This window comes from Zeugodacus cucurbitae, chromosome 6, assembly GCF_028554725.1.
Source record: "Zeugodacus cucurbitae isolate PBARC_wt_2022May chromosome 6, idZeuCucr1.2, whole genome shotgun sequence".
Lineage (NCBI taxonomy): Eukaryota > Metazoa > Arthropoda > Insecta > Diptera > Tephritidae > Zeugodacus > Zeugodacus cucurbitae.
This window is the reverse complement of record NC_071671.1, coordinates 56193980-56210154: the sequence shown is the minus strand read 5'-3', so window position 1 is coordinate 56210154 and position 16175 is coordinate 56193980. Positions and strand designations below refer to the sequence as shown.

The 16175-nt window shown below is 34.8% G+C and overlaps 3 protein-coding genes across 3 annotated transcripts; 1 reads left to right on the top strand and 2 right to left on the bottom strand.

Annotated features, from left to right (window-relative positions):
- Positions 1–914: 914 nt before the first annotated feature.
- On the bottom strand, positions 915–3250 carry LOC105214976 (uncharacterized). Its single transcript, XM_011188692.3, has 4 exons — positions 2744–3250; positions 1384–2002; positions 1117–1313; positions 915–1047 (listed from the first exon to the last, which is right to left on the bottom strand). The coding sequence occupies exons 1-4, from the start codon at positions 3060–3062 to the stop codon at positions 959–961; spliced, it is 1224 nt and encodes a 407-aa protein (XP_011186994.2). The 5' UTR covers positions 3063–3250; the 3' UTR covers positions 915–958.
- A 2434-nt stretch (positions 3251–5684) lies between these two features.
- LOC105214961 (uncharacterized) lies at positions 5685–7815 on the bottom strand. Its single transcript, XM_011188676.3, has 4 exons — positions 7697–7815; positions 6184–6793; positions 5919–6115; positions 5685–5851 (listed from the first exon to the last, which is right to left on the bottom strand). The coding sequence occupies exons 1-4, from the start codon at positions 7770–7772 to the stop codon at positions 5754–5756; spliced, it is 981 nt and encodes a 326-aa protein (XP_011186978.2). The 5' UTR covers positions 7773–7815; the 3' UTR covers positions 5685–5753.
- A 363-nt stretch (positions 7816–8178) lies between these two features.
- On the top strand, positions 8179–9608 carry LOC105214977 (uncharacterized). Its single transcript, XM_011188693.3, has 3 exons — positions 8179–9052; positions 9118–9317; positions 9382–9608. Exons 1-3 carry the CDS (start codon positions 8319–8321, stop codon positions 9477–9479), a joined length of 1032 nt encoding a protein of 343 aa, XP_011186995.2. The 5' UTR covers positions 8179–8318; the 3' UTR covers positions 9480–9608.
- The last annotated feature ends 6567 nt before the right edge of the window (positions 9609–16175 follow it).

The window sequence follows — 16175 nt, the reverse complement described above, 5'->3', positions numbered from 1 at the left end:
TTTGTTTACTGTATATATTTTCTGCTTTTCTTTTATAGTGAATCGAAGTGTATAGGAATTTGTGGGTATTTTGTTTAGATAATTTACTTTAAATTCCTATTAAAGTACTTTCGAATTCGACATCGCTTCATTTTTCTTTTTTTAACTAACAAATGTATTGGCAAATGTTGAAATGGGGTTAGATCTAGTAAAATACCTAAACACGGAACCAAAATTGTACTCATTTCAATATTTGTTATCCACAATAGAATGCGATATCGTATGGTGAAAGCGTGTAATAAAATAGGTGAGAGCTCTACAAATCGTACTATTTTTCACGATAGTATTTCTGTGGTTTATATAGTAACATCGTTCCTTTAACAAATTTATTGTTGCATTCCAATTGATTTCGAAAGTGATATTTGAACAGCAGAGCTTTTAAGAGCTTTCATTATTTTCTACTTTAATAAATGTTGCTAATTTTTATGAATGAAAACAAAAATTGTAGTCATAAAAGGTAAAGATTTGATTTTCACAATAAAATGTAATATTGTTTAGTGAAAGCTTTTATATAAAATAGGTGAAAGCTCTTTAAATCGTGTTATTTTTCAGTAAATTATTTATGAATCGTTGTTTGGAAACTCCTGAAAACATTTCAGTGACTCAATTCAACTGTTTCCGAAAGCTTTATTTGAGCAGCAGAGCTTTTGAGAGCTTTCATTATTGTCTATTTTAACCGCTATTTAACATTTGTTGCAATGAAAGCGATTTATCTGCTTCATAACATTACAACAAATATTTGAAAAGTAAATATGTTTTAGAAGAAACTTTAATCTCGATCTGGATTATACACATTTTAAGCTCAGAGATATATAATTTCCAATATTTTCCATTTATTCAATTGCAAATTTTCATAATTTTTTATTTAAAAAAATCTTAACATAACCAATAAATACGCATTCGAAAGTTTATTTTTAATCTATGTCAAACGATACGATATGCTGAATCCGGTTTCCACATTACTCCACTGCTCATCACTGTTAAAGTACAACTGATATGGCACGGTTGCTAGAAGAATATTAAAGCCAATTAACAGTAAATTTTATTTACATATACTAGGGCACACTTGTAGCCTACCAACTAGTGTTTGACCCGCCATCAGGCCTTGACCACAAAAGAAAGTCGGCTGCAAGTTTGCATCGTCTTTGAATATCGCATTCCATATCATAAGATAATCATTTTGGCGACCTTCGGTTACTACAAATGGATGACAATATTCATCGTAGAAATTAGTAGTTTGCTCCGATGATAAAGAAAACTTATTCACCACATATCTGCAATACAACAAAAAAGTATTTATTAGAAAAAAAGCACCAATATGTATATAATTTCGCCGCTACTCACTCGATCATCGAAGTGTCCGCTAACGGCTTTATGCAGATTGTGTAGTGTAAATTGGTCATATAGTACATATTACCGAAGCTCTTAATTGTACCGGTCGGTTGGCGGAAATACTGACTACAGCCGGGTGGTGCCAACAAATCCCAATCGTTATGTTTCGACGAGAATATCTTACGTATATCCTGTATATTTGTTTGACCCATAAATGACAGCATATTACCGCCGCCGCCGCCACCGCTACCGAAACGTTTCTTCTGCTGTGGGCACTCCAATTGGGTGATCACCAAATGCCATGAGGACTGTGCCCATTTTTTGTTAAATATAAATTCTAATGTAGCTTGCGTCACACCCGCCACAACATCATACGGTAAATATATGTGTTGTCCACTATTTTCGCCGCAGATCGTAAAGCTGCCCACCGTAAATCGGTCCTCACAAATTGAGGTGCCTTGGTCCGCATTATTTGTCGGTTGATTCAATTCGAAATGCTCGAATTCAATGAGCAGCTGACAAACATTGCTGCTGTAGGGCGCAATCACATATTGGCAAGTGTTCGGCAGTTGTACGGGATTTTTGATAACAATACGCTTCGAGCTGGAAATTTGGCCGCATTGTAGATTTGCTGAGGAGGAAATGTTGAATGAAAGGGAAGAATTTGAATAAAATATATATTATTCAGTGCCAGTTGAGAATACTTAAAATTTCCAGATCTCCAATTTTATTTTTGACTTCTACTCAACTCTAGAACTACCAAGTATGAAACAAGCTAATAATCTCATAGTTTTAGAACAACTGAGAGCACCTAACTCTCCAGATCTCCAACTTTATTTTTACCTTCTGCTAAACTATAGAACACTAGGGTTCTCAACAAAAAATTCAGAAATAATATCTTTCCAAATATGAGACAGGTTAAAGACCTCTTAGTTTTCGAACAGTTGAGAACATCTACACTTTTCAGATCTCCAACTTTATTTTGACTCCTCTTCAACTACTATTTTTCAATATATATATATATATATATATATATATATATATAGAAAGAAGTTAATGATCTCTGGGATTCTGTGATTGTACTAAAATATAATTTTTTGGTTCCATGAAATATATGTTGCAAATTATGTCATGAATCACAGATCCAGACAGATTCTATTAACTGAAAAACGAAGATATTCCAAAAACATAGAACAATAGAACTATCCAAACTTCGAGAGCGCTTAACACGAGTGTTAGGCATCAACTTGAGAACTATCTATTCACAAAGTTTTCAAATTGAGATCTCTATACTTTTGAAAACCTTTATAAAAAATTCTTTTGGCTTTTACTGAAAATTTTAACACCGTCTAACACTTATAATGTCACTCACTTTCACAACACACGCCATAGGTACTGCAGTATCCTTTCGGTACGCCACCCTGACGCATACAATTGAAGCGCGACAGACATGAACCCGATGTGCCTTCGTTTGTGGTGCAAGCATCACTCGCAACGGAACTGCGACGCGCTTGCCGTAACATGCCCGTATCGTCTAACTCCTGCGCTGGTGTATATGAATATGCATAACTTTCATTTGCATTATTGTAAAGGACATTATCTTTCCAAACGGCGCCAAGTATCGTATGGCCACAAATTAAGTTTAGAGCTATAACGAACCATATCGATGATAACATATTTTTACAGTTCATGATTTCTGGGAATAAGCTTTCAAATTTATTATCACTTTAAACTTTTTTATATACTTCTTATTAAATCTTTCCTGTAGCAAACACTTTTTTCACTTTAAACACTTCAATTCACTAACGCTCACAACGGCACTCGTATAACGCACGCGTACGCACCGCAAACTGTGCCGTTACTTACACGAAGCTTTCATTTTATAGATCTGTCGTCGCGACTTGATTTGTGCGATGCCGCTATAGCGTCGTGTATTGTTGGTTGTGTGAGCAATCTTCGTTGCACCAATCGAACGCTCGTTTAGCGCTCGATCTTTGCTTGCCGAGCCGCCGATCGGCCGAGCAGCGGTCTGCGTCTTGGATAGCTCGATGTGATCACATGCATTCTTTCACTCTCGCATACACCTACATCACATTTGTAGTCACCATTTCACCGCTTATTTACACAAACAACTGCGCAAACTCAATTCGATTCTACAGCTACCTTAGTTATGTGTCAATATTTACAAGCGTTTTAAGTGCTCGAAAGTGATATGCAAACTCGCAAAATACCAAAATACCAGAATACAGACTTATCCAAAAATTTGCTATTTGTTTTAAATTCCAAAAACTTTTTATCTGTTGTTGTGTTAGAAATATAATACTTTTTTCTATACTATCTATTTGCACAATATAATGCTAGTCGCGCTAAAAATTTGTGTGGTCTCTATTGGAGCAATAAATGTGCGCCATCCAACCAACCAAAATTGTTGCTTCGTTCTTTTTACAGTTATTCAGCTATTCTTTTACCCCTATTCACTAACGTTTGTGTGTATTTCACACCCATTGACTTGCTTGATTTGAGCTACTAATTTGTTTCGCTTTTGTTTTTTGGTCACAAAATGTTTGTTAATTGGAATTTCTAAATTAGGCAATGTTTACATGCTCACATGTTAATCAAATATTGATTTGGCTCTAAGAGTACGCATTTACAGTTATTGATTTAGGCATTTCATTCTAATGACATAGTTAGATCCTTGGTGGGATTTGGTGAACGAATTAGGAATAGTCTATGCTACTATTATAAAAAGGAAATATTTGTATGTCTGTTTGTAATGAACAAACTCTAAAACTACTGTGCCGATTGCAAAAATTCTTTCACCATTGGAAAGCTACATTCACCCCGAGTAACATAGGCTATATTTATTGCTAGAATCTCAACTTTCTGGAAATAGTTCCCAGGCGAGGGTATCAAAAAGACTCCGTGATGGAGAATCTTCACCTGAAACTGAAAATCGTCTTGCAAGTCATTCTCTTCGCATCGCAATCGCGTGCCAGAGAGTACAGTAACAAGCGCTCGCAGCTGCTTGATGAACAAAATCTCAAAACCTCCCAACTACGCGCTTGAGCGTCGAGTATGGAACGTGTGAAGAACAAAATATTAGAAATATACAAACTCGTACTAGGGAGTCGAACTCTGAGCTTTCCCAACGCCTTCACTATCAGAGAGAAAGGCAACGAACATCAAAGACTAAAGGTCGTAATAAGTTTTAGCTCATTGCAAATAAAATATATTTTCATGTTAGAATTTTCCTCATTTTACTATTTTTTTATATGAACCCACGCAAGAAACAGCAAAGTAGTGGTCTGCTAGTCTTAAATAAAATTGATACCAGTTCGAGCTGGTTTTATTTCGAAAATCAATTTTTCGAATCTTTTCTAATAAATGTTTGCTATCAAATTGCTATATTTCTGGAGATATTGAAGAAAAAAATTTAAGACAATCAGTTAAAGGGTATGAAACGTCTTCTCATTGAAATCAGCAGCCCTTCCAATTTGGATATATTTTAAGATGAAATATGGATAAAATTCAACTAGCTTAAATTGCATGTCGAAATAAACTATGGCTATGACTATTTGAAAGTTTCCGTGTGTCCAAATAATTATTTTAAATTTATCAATGGGAATATTAATGGACCATATATATTATTTTCCGCAAATAATAAACTCTGGTGTCATTTAGAAGCACAATTTATCACATTTTCAGTTCCGTATTCCTTATATAAATTTTCAATATAAGCCAAGTTCAAAAGAGATATCAGAAGGACAGATCATCGTCATATGGTATCTTCATCCGAAAGTCCTTAGTTCAAAAAACGAATATGCTCTTTCATCCTGATCAATAAGTAATTGCAGAGTCTAGGAGATTATGTTGGGAAATAACAAGTGTTTTATAATGTCTATATGCCATTTTTACCGTGAGAATACTTAAAAATATTTTGTCCATTAACTATAAAATTAATTCAGTACAGAAGAAAGCAACAATATTTTTTCTTGCTTAAGACATTGGCGAGTTCTATTAGAAAATTTAAGTTACAAAAAATTACATCGATGAGATAACGATTCAATTTTTATAGAGCTGCATTCGTTTAACCTTTTCGATAAAGCATGTCCACTAGAGATAATAAGTCCAATTAGTGCTTCTTCGCTTTTCTTTTATTTTGAAAATATTTCGTAGACCCTAAAATATTTTAAAATATTTAGTAGATCCTAAAACGATGTGCAAATATTAGAAATCGAAAAAAAATTATGAAGCGACATCTATCAATACTCGGTTGTAACAGAATTTTGTTCCCAATTTTTATAAACAATTTAAAAACTGTTTTTAATACTCTCTTCAAAAACATATATTTCAAAACTTATATTGAGACACAGCTGCTAAAATTAAATCGCCACCTTTGTGCGATATTCAATGCTGAAGCCAGTTTCCTCCATTTGCCATTGCTCATCGCTTGAGAAACGCATTATAAATGGACTTGAACCTGAAATTAGTGGAAACAAGGAACAACTTTTAGAATTAAACATCAAAGAACATCAACGAAAACTTACCAATAACAACTTGACCCGGCGTTAGACCTTGACCACAAAAATACGTCGGCTGAATAGCGGCATTGTTCGCAAAGTAGGAATTTGGTATCATAAGATAATCGCTTTTACGGCCATCAGTGTATATGAAAGGATGGCAGGCCTCGTTGTAAAATTCGTTCGGCAACTCGGAAGACAATGAAAACGTTTTCACGGTGTATCTAAAAATTTTGTTTATAAGAAGTAATAAAATTAGGATTCACCTTCTAATAGAAAATGTGACACTCACTCGATTAATGTTGCCTTCATTGTTTGTTTAACACACACCGTATACTTCAGACTGCCCATATAGTGTGTATTCATGCCGTCACGATAATTAAAGCTCTTAATTAGACCCGTTGGTTCGGTATAATATTGATCACAACCAGGTGGCGCCAGCAAATTCATATCATTAACGAATCTGGAGAAAACATTACGCAAATCTAGAATATCATTAACCATACCGCTAATGAGCGGTGGTAAACCGTCGGCAACGTGACTCGGTGCTGGTGGGCATTCGAGCTGCTCAACAATCAGATGCCAATTCGATTGTGACCAACGTGAAGGTAAATTAAAGTTTAGAGCCAGTGAGTCCCCAACAAATGGTATATAAATGTGTTGGCCGCTATTATCGCCACACAGCGTAAATCGACCGGCTGTGAAGGAGTCGATGCAGGTTAAAGTATTCATAACGGCGTCCGTTGTCGGCTGTTGCAACTCGAAGTGTTGGAAACGTATGAGTAATTGGCAGACATGATTACTGTGACGCCGGATCGTATACTGACATGAGGATGATGGTTGTGCGGGACTGCGTATGACAATTCGCTTAAGACGTGTCGTGTGGCCGCATTGGAAATTGACTGTAAGATGAGGAATGTAATAAGAAAGAAAGTTATAATATGTAAAGGTTGTCCAGAGTATAATAGGCCTAAATCAAGCCGTTCGAAACTCGACAGTCAGGTCTACGTAACCGGAGCGGAGATTTGGTTCGAGTCGAAATTGGAGTGGTCGAATATATTTACAAAATGTTCTATTGGAGAATCAACCATTTCGACTCTACGATATAAAGAAAACTCTAAGAAACAGAGAGACAAGCTAAAACTGGGTATTACTCGACATTATGCCTCCTGGAACTGGACAAGTTAAATTAGTTCTACTGATTTTTTAAGAATACTGAAGGGAATAGAGGAGTCTGTAGCAGTTGAATTTTAGAAAGAATAAATATTTGAAGAAAAGATTTACTATGGAACTAAAATATGTTGAAACCCTTGGACCAAATAAATTTATCCAGACCACTGGAAAATGATTAATGTGAAATATTCAGACTTCTTGGGACTACTGTACTCAGCGTTGTGGTTATATTTAATGAAAATGTTGCTTGGATTGACACTTAAGATTTCCGTGGGCCCGTAAGCTATGTTGTAGAGTGTAGTCCAGAGCTTTAGGACTCGATGGAATTCATCGAAAACTGAAGAAACTATAAGTTATGATATGATTCCCTTTGACTGATCACGGAGTCTTCTGAAATTAATAAAACTATGCCTCTCGGCAATAATCGAGGATATCATCAGTTGCAGTCACAGTTAAAATTATTGGAAGTACGCTGTGGTTGAGACCTTTCACTTAACCTAACAAAACTGGTATGAATGACGTGGCTCATCCAAAAACATGCACTCTGGATATTTCCCTTACTTTAAGTATTTTAGATATCCAAAAAACGATTTTTCACTTCTATTTCACTTTCACCTCTAGACATTACTTACATATTTGCGCGGCGGACACACCAAACCACGCCAAAAGCAAAACGAGGTGCACCAAATGCTCGACACGAAACAACATTACACCAGAAACGAAGCGAATTAACTAAGAAAAAATCATTTTTTATTTGCCATTAAATATTTCATAAGAACCCTGTAGGTTTGCTGCGGACTTAACAGCCTCGCAACAACAACAGATTGCAAAACTGCTGTGATACACGCCCAAAACACCGAAAAACACAAGGAATTAATTGAACATGAGATAACGAGTTGTTGTATTTTTAGGCAATACTATCGAAAACGTCGCCAGCAGACCATTATCGAACAGTTATGACACATCTTCGGCGCTGGTTCTTCGCGACAAATAAATAAGTAAACAATTAGCGGTGTGATAACAGTTTGAGATAACGGCATGTTAAAATATCACTTAGTGATTTTACTGATTGCAGCAGCAGCTGTGTCAAGGGCAATAAAAAGGTGGCTCGGGACGCGCTGGAAAAATAGTTGATAATTATCGGTCTAACTATCAGCAAGTAAACTCAAATGGCTGTTGGCGCACAACTGATTTAACAATTTAACCAAATATTTCTTTAAACGTCCCATTGTTAGGTGATATCAAACGAAAAATATGCGCAACAACGCTCACCTGTTCTTCACTGCCGCGTTGCTTATTGTTTGTGGCACACCCGTCACCAGTGCCGTCGGCAACGCCGCCAAGCCCAACTGCGGCGCCAGCACCGCGGCGAAGCACATTCAACTGTTGCAGCCGGAGAATCCACCACAAGAATGCAAGTATCACATCAACGCCTACAACAACAATGTCTGCCAGCTACGCATCGATTTCAAGTTGACACTCGCCCAGCCCAGCAGACCAGACGCGCAGAACGATCTGTGGTACGTGCAGTGTGTGAAAGACTACTTCGCCGTGAATGGTTTAAGACTGTGCGGCACCGAGGTGGATCAACACATTTATGTGCCCTTCAATCGCACCGGCGGCCTGAAGAGCATCGATTTGAGTATAGTTACTACGAGGCGCTCGGGAGCCGATGGAAAACAGCCGACGCCACGCTGGAATATGATCATCAAACAGTTGGAGTGCTCAACGGAGTCAGCTCCGCGTGGTACTTTCGATCCTCGAGTTGAGATAGAAAAGGAGCATAATGCGCACCTTGAGTCCGTCATAGACCCACGCACCAGTAGCGCTGATGATTACCTTATCGCACCACCTGGTTGCCTGCAATACTTTCCACAAACCGTTGGCACTATCACTTCGTTCAACTATAATGGCGGTGGGGGTGTTTATCCAGCGAATTTGAATTATGCCATCTGCTTTCATCGTCAACAGTCCACCAAATCACTCGAGTGAATTCTCATTAACTGCAATACCCGAGTATTAATAATAACGGTAAATATGTTTCTGTTTACAGCATTAAGATGCGCTACTTCCGATTGGGCGCCGAATATAGCCGTCAGAAATTTCAGGAATTGGATAATTATTGCCGACCGCAATTACGTAGCGAGGGCTTAAGTGAAGATTACTTACTGATACCCCAAGCAACTATTGTGGAAAGCAACATACGTGCTACATATTTTTGCGGCAGCAGCATACAGAGTGATACAGTGGCGAGTAAGTTATCTTTATTGCCATAAAATTAAATGGTCATGCTAATAATTTGAAACGCCGTTTTCAGGCAGCAACCCGGGACCGCTGATGCTGATTTTCAATAGCGATGGCAATTATAAAGCTGGGCAGGAAGTTGGTTTCGCTTTAAGCTATCAAGTTGTGTAACCGAATGTTTGAGCAAATAAAAGCTTGAAAAGCGTTCGAATCTCGTTATTTGAAGTTTTAATGAAACAGTGCAAGTTTGAAATTCCAATAAAAGCTTTATAGAAACTTGTGTAGTGACAATGCTAAAAGCCATCACGAATGCGCACGAAAGCTTTCGTAGTTCTGCGCTATACAGTTATATTTAGTGCTTTAATGTATGCAGTACTTTAAAGCTTTGCAGGATTATATCGAAATCCAAGAGATGCGGTTGCAATTGCAGAGAAATCGATAACATAAAAAGCTTTATAAAGGATTTACCGAGCTTTCTTATATATTTGGGCTATGCTTATAAGTGTTGTCGTTGCCATCCAAAATTCATGTTGTTTTTATACTTTTATCTGATGTCAGAACAGGGTGTGTATTCAAAGAGAATTCAATAAAAAGAATTGTTTGACTTGGTGATATAATGAAAACCTAAAATTTACTGTTTATTTTGTAGTAAGTTGTTGTAAGTTAGTGTATTTTGAAAAAAAAAATCAAAATCTAGAAACTCTCCATTTTTATTTTATTTTATTTTATTTTATTTTATATTTTATTTTATTTTATTTTATTTTATTTTATTTTATTTTATTTTATTTTATTTTATTTTATTTTATTTTATTTTATTTTATTCTATTTTATTTTATTTTGTTTTATTTTATTTTATTTTATTTTATTTTATTTTATTTTATTTTATTTTATTTTATTTTATTTTATTTTATTTTATTTTATTTTATTTTATTTTATTTTATTTTATTTTATTTTATTTTATTTTATTTTATTTTATTTTATTTTATTTTATTTTATTTTATTTTATTTTATTTTATTTTATTTTATTTTATTTTATTTTATTTTATTTTATTTTATTTTATTTTATTTTATTTTATTTTATTTTATTTTATTTTATTTTATTTTATTTTATTTTATTTTATTTTATTTTATTTTATTTTATTTTATTTTATTTTATTTTATTTTATTTTATTTTATTTTATTTTATTTTATTTTATTTCATTTTATTTTATTTTATTTCATTTTATTTTATTTTATTTTATTTTTTTTATATTTTTTTTTTATTTTTTTTTATTTCTTTGAAAGTTATTTAATTTAAAATTTAACTCAATATCTCCAATTCCAGAAATTCCCTTCAGTCGGCCGTATTTTTACCCCTGCTGTTTCGCATGGCAACACTTTGTCTGCCCCATCCAACCCAACCACCACCCATCGAACATGTTGCGACAGTGGAAATGCCTTGTTGTGACCGGCAGCCGGCAACGCCAACGAACAAAACACAACCAAATTGCCGGCTGCCTACAAACACAACAAAATAGAAAACGACGTCAGCGTTCACACCGAAAACGACGCTTTTCACACACTCGTATGTTGTTGTCCAGGCAACGAAGCTGCGAACAGCAAAGCAACCCGATTGGAAATGTTAACAAAATGTTGCGCAACATGTTGCTTAAAAACGTATATGGCTTGGAGAATGGAAATTTTACGAAGATCAAATGGAAATATAAGGTAGGATTTTAAAATAAAAATATTTAAATTTTTTGTTGCTTTCAATAAATTTAAATATTTGCATATAAACAAATGTATACAATATTTTTTTTACGGTAGAAAGACATTAAATATTCAAAAATTCATATTATTAATTAGTAAACATATGAAAAGGTCGCCCTTAAGCGATTCCCTACCCTTTTTTCTTCAAATCTGACCCACCTACGCCTAGATCATTTCCTGGTAAAATAATAAAAACAAAAATGTTGCTTTGAAATGTTGCGCACACATGTTGCTAGTTATTGTTGTGTGGGTGTTGTAGTGCATGTGCTCCAAAAGTGTGTTGTTAGTAAAGCCGGTAGCGAACGCCAAACACCACCCATCTAACGAACAAGTCGCCACTCGTTGTTCGCTGCCCGCTGCCGTTGACGGCGTTGTTGTCGTTGGTGCTTTGTGCTTTGAATGTTGGCGCAATTCAGTCTTTGCCGAACAGCCGCGAAATTAAAGCGCAAATAACGGATGAGCGAAAATCGCAAATATTCGGTGTTTAGTTTAATTAATTATAAAATTAGTGAAGCTGTTGCTAGTAATTGGTGTTGAGAAATAAATAACTAAATCATTATTATGCGGTAAAATATTAAAAAAGTGTACTGAAGAGTTGTTATTTTAATGAAAAAACGAAGTGTAAATGTTGTTAATCAGTAGTGCGAAAAGTAACGGTAGTGAAGGGTGATGTGATTTCAGTGTTACCTATGGAATTTAAAGTGGTAATTAATGCCAAAATTTGACGAAATGTCTTATCAAGGGGATTATTATTCAATTTAATTGATAAAAAAAAGTTTATCAAGAAAACGAAAATAAATAAAAAAATGTAATTACATGTAATTGTCGTAGAAAATTAAGTATCATTAAATATGTGTGCAAAATGATTTAATTTTTAATCTAAAAAAAAATAAAATTAATAGACATGTTTATTATAAACTAAATGTATTTAATGTCTCTAAAAACATTCAGTAGAAATCATAATTTTAAATTTAATGCAAAAACAGCAATTTAAATCGCCAAAAGCCTATTGAAAGTGAAATTGATTCAATTAAGCAAATGCGATAAAATTTGCTGTGCTTGCCTATTGGAGGGGAAGATAAGTTTTCTGCCTGTTAAAAACCATGTGTGCAATTTCTAATGGAATTCTAATGAAAATATACTTAAAATAAAAATAATATAATCATAATTGATACAACGATAACAACAACTATTAATATTATAAATAGATAAAATTAGTATTTTTAATGTTTTTAAAAATATTTCGTAATTAATTGTAAAATAATTTTAATTGAATCGTGCTAATTTGCTGTTCGTTTGGCTGTTTGGATAGCAACCAATAATTACAGGTGAGTTGAATATATTTAGTGATTTTTTTTTTTAATTTTATATATAATATATATGTACATAATCACAAGAAAATAATAAAAATTAAATTGCTTTATTTTAAGTGATTATATAGCCTAATAAAATATATAAAATTTGCCCGATACTGTATGTATATTTTTAGAGATCCTCATAAATTTTAAATACTTATTACGAGGGCTGCTATATATATTTCTGGCCTAATAATGAAAATAGGAATATTTTTCAACGAAAATGGTTTTATTGTTTTTCAAAATATTCTCCATTAAGATTTATACACTTTTGCATGCGCTCAAACCAATTTTCGAAGCACTTTTTTGAGCCTTTTTTTGAGCGATTGTCAAATTGTGCGGGATCCAATGAGAACAAACGGTCAGGTGTTCATGCAATATCGAATGTATGCTGGTGTGGCATAGGCATGCCTCTATCTGAAGATATGTTACATGACGGTCTTGCATTATCACTTCACATACGGCATCCATGTTTTCTGGCACAACGGCTGTTTTTGGACGAAATGTTTGTTGTGTGAAAAATGATCGCACGAAAATGTTCACGAGTTAATTCCATTTTTTTTTGGCCGAGATGAAGTTTTTAATTCGCTGTAAATAAAACAATTCACGATTAAATGACAAAACGTTCTGAGTGATGTTATGCTAAAAAATGTCAAACTATCCAATGAAAATGTCAAATTACACCAAGAAATAAAAGAGTTAGATATGGGGTTATATATATATAAATGATCAGGATGACGAGTGGAGTTGAAATCCGGATGTCTGTCCGTCAGTCCGTCCGTCCGTGCAAGCTGTAACTTGAGTAAAAATTGAGATATCTTAATGAAACTTGGAACACATGTTCCTTGGGACCGTGAGAGGGTTGCTTTCGAAAATGGGCAAAATTGGTCCACTGCCACGCCCACAAAATGGCGAAAATCAAAAACACATAAAGTGTCATAACTAAGCCATAAATAAAGTTATAATAGTAAAATTTGGAATAAAGGATCGCACCAGGAAGGGCCATATTTGGATGTAATTTTTTTGGGGAAGTGGGCGTGGTCCCGCCCCCAAATTGGTTATTTATATATATCTCGCAAACCAATGAAGCTATATAAACCAAACTTTCTGCAGTCGCTTTTTTTAGCCACTTCTTAATACAGTCCAAAAATGAAAGAAATCGGATAATAACCACGCCCACCTCCCATACAAAGGTTAGGTTGAAAATTACTAAAAGTGGGTTAACTCACTAACGAAAAACGTCAGAAACACTAAATTTCACGTAAGAAATGGCGGTTGGAAGCTGCACTTAGATCTTTTAACAAAATGGAAAATGGGCGTGGCGTCGCCCACTTATGGGTTAAAAACCATATCTCAGGAACTACTCCACCGATTTCAATGAAACTTGGTTTGTAATAGTTTCCTTACCTCCCAATAATATGTTGTGAAAATTGGCCAAATCGCTTCACAACCACGCCTACTTCCTATATACTAGAACTTTGAAGACGATCTAAATCGTTTACCTTACAATATGTAAAGTAAGCACTAGTGAAGATATCGGTGCAAAACTTTGCACAAATACTGTATTTATAGTGTGGCAGCCCATTTCTAAAAATCGCCGAAATCGGACCATAGGTTTTCAAGGCCCCATATATCGAACATGAGGACCTCGGTGCTTCTAACCTAATATTAGGGTTTCCAACTTTCAATGGACTTTATACAATATATAAGACGAATATGTTGGTCAAATTGTGTATTATATAATATAAATTAAGTTAAATAAATAAATTGCGAGAGAATAAAATGTTCGGTTTCACCCGAACTTAGCCCTTCCTTACTTGTTTAAATAAGTTCCTTCTGGATAATATCATGACAGCTAGTGTGGTGGAATTAAGTCATATTCCTTTCAATTTGGGAAATGATGGGTTAGTGACTATATTTTGATTAGAAATGTTCATATGCTTGTCTTGCCCATGGTTATCAAGAGAATATTTTATAATAATAATAATTCTTCTTGGTTATAATATATATATTTTTATATTGTATCCTATGGGCTCGGGATCATTTATTACGATCCTGTGCTAGCCTTTTTTTCTTGATCGGTGTTTGTTTTATCCGAGGCATCTTTGTTGTGTTTTCGTTGATAAGATGGATCGACAGGTTATCAGTCTATATATCCTGGTAATTGCCAAGTAATTAGCTTGGCATTTACTCGATACAGATAAAAACCTTATAACACCTTTATTCGGTCACCAGAGCTTTGTTTGCTAACAATCACCGCGCCTAGGTGAGGTTGACAATCGGATGGCAAAAGCTATATATTTGATTTTCCATCCCTGATCCTCCAATCTTGTAAACACCATTGAATAATCCACTAGGGATTTGGTTCCATATCCAGGTTATGTTGGAAATATTTGGATATAATAGTCAAGTTTCTGTAGGTTCATAGAACACAGCTCAGCTAATGTCTGTGGGTTAAGGAAGCGTAATGAATACCAAGTAAACATAAATGGTCATTCTCATGAAGAAAACTGCGGCACCGGGTGATCTGATTCGTGAAGGTAGTGTATTTTTAAAGAGGCTAATTCTTTTTCAGTTTCAGTCATTAAGAAAATCATTTCTTTCTACGTTAAACTTATTAAAAAACAACTTGAAACTTTGATTTCGGCTTTAATTCTTGGATGACTGACTTGTATTGGTATCAAAATGATTTTTCCTAGAATTATTTAGCCACTGTTTAGACCACCCGGCTATTCACCGGAAATTAAAATGATTTCAACCACATTTGTAAGCCAGAACAAGGTACGCACAAGCAAGAGCTCGGTGGATCAACTATTAATTTAATCGAATCAATACCACTTAAATGCTACAAAAACAAATACATACCGAAATAGCCATAAGCTAAATAGCCGTCAACTTGTTACTTGCGAGTGGCAATATCTATGTAAACAACTACTCATTTTAGCTAAAATGTTGCCATTAAACGGCGCGGCCATTAGGAAAACAAGCGCCTACATAGTAATTGAGCATTGACTCACAACAATAACAAAAACAACAGTTTTTTTTTTAATTTATAGCAGCAAACGATTGATTTTCCATTTTTCGTCTTGCTTGTTGTTGTTGTATTTATAATGAATAAACAAACAACACATTAAAAAGCATTTTAAGTTTGCCATGCTCCAACGGAGCTGCTGCTGCTGCTGCTGCTTCTTCTCTGTATGTAGCTGAGTACCGGCGAGTGTCTGTTGTCGGAGGTAATTACGTGCATATCAAAATGTGCGGAAACGCAGAATTTACGGCCAAATGCTTTTGCAATACACAATTCTACATTACTACATTGCTACTTTGCTTTTGCCATGCATTACGTAAACAAGCATTAATTCAGCACTTGACATAGACAGTTTGGACATGGAGTTCACGCCATGCACGGATAAGCACACACAGAAAGCCAAAGCTCTTGTGTAACCAGCCGAGCGTCTCGTGATGTTAACGGTATATAGTAATATAGATTATAATTGTAGTGGTGATTAAAATACGGTGCGGCCTGCCAAGTCAAAGTCAAGGATAGTCCTTACAATATGAGCGCACCAAATTCAGTTAAAAACATTTTTCGGTTTTTTGTTTTGTTCGACAAATTTGTTGTTGTTTTGCATAGAGTGCTGGTTCGAGTGGAAAAATATTTCAGTAAATTTACGTTCAATTCAATTACCAAGTGGCATTGAAGTGCTGCCAGCAATGCCCCAAACCACGACGAATTCGAGCAAATTCAAAGTGAGTAACGGTA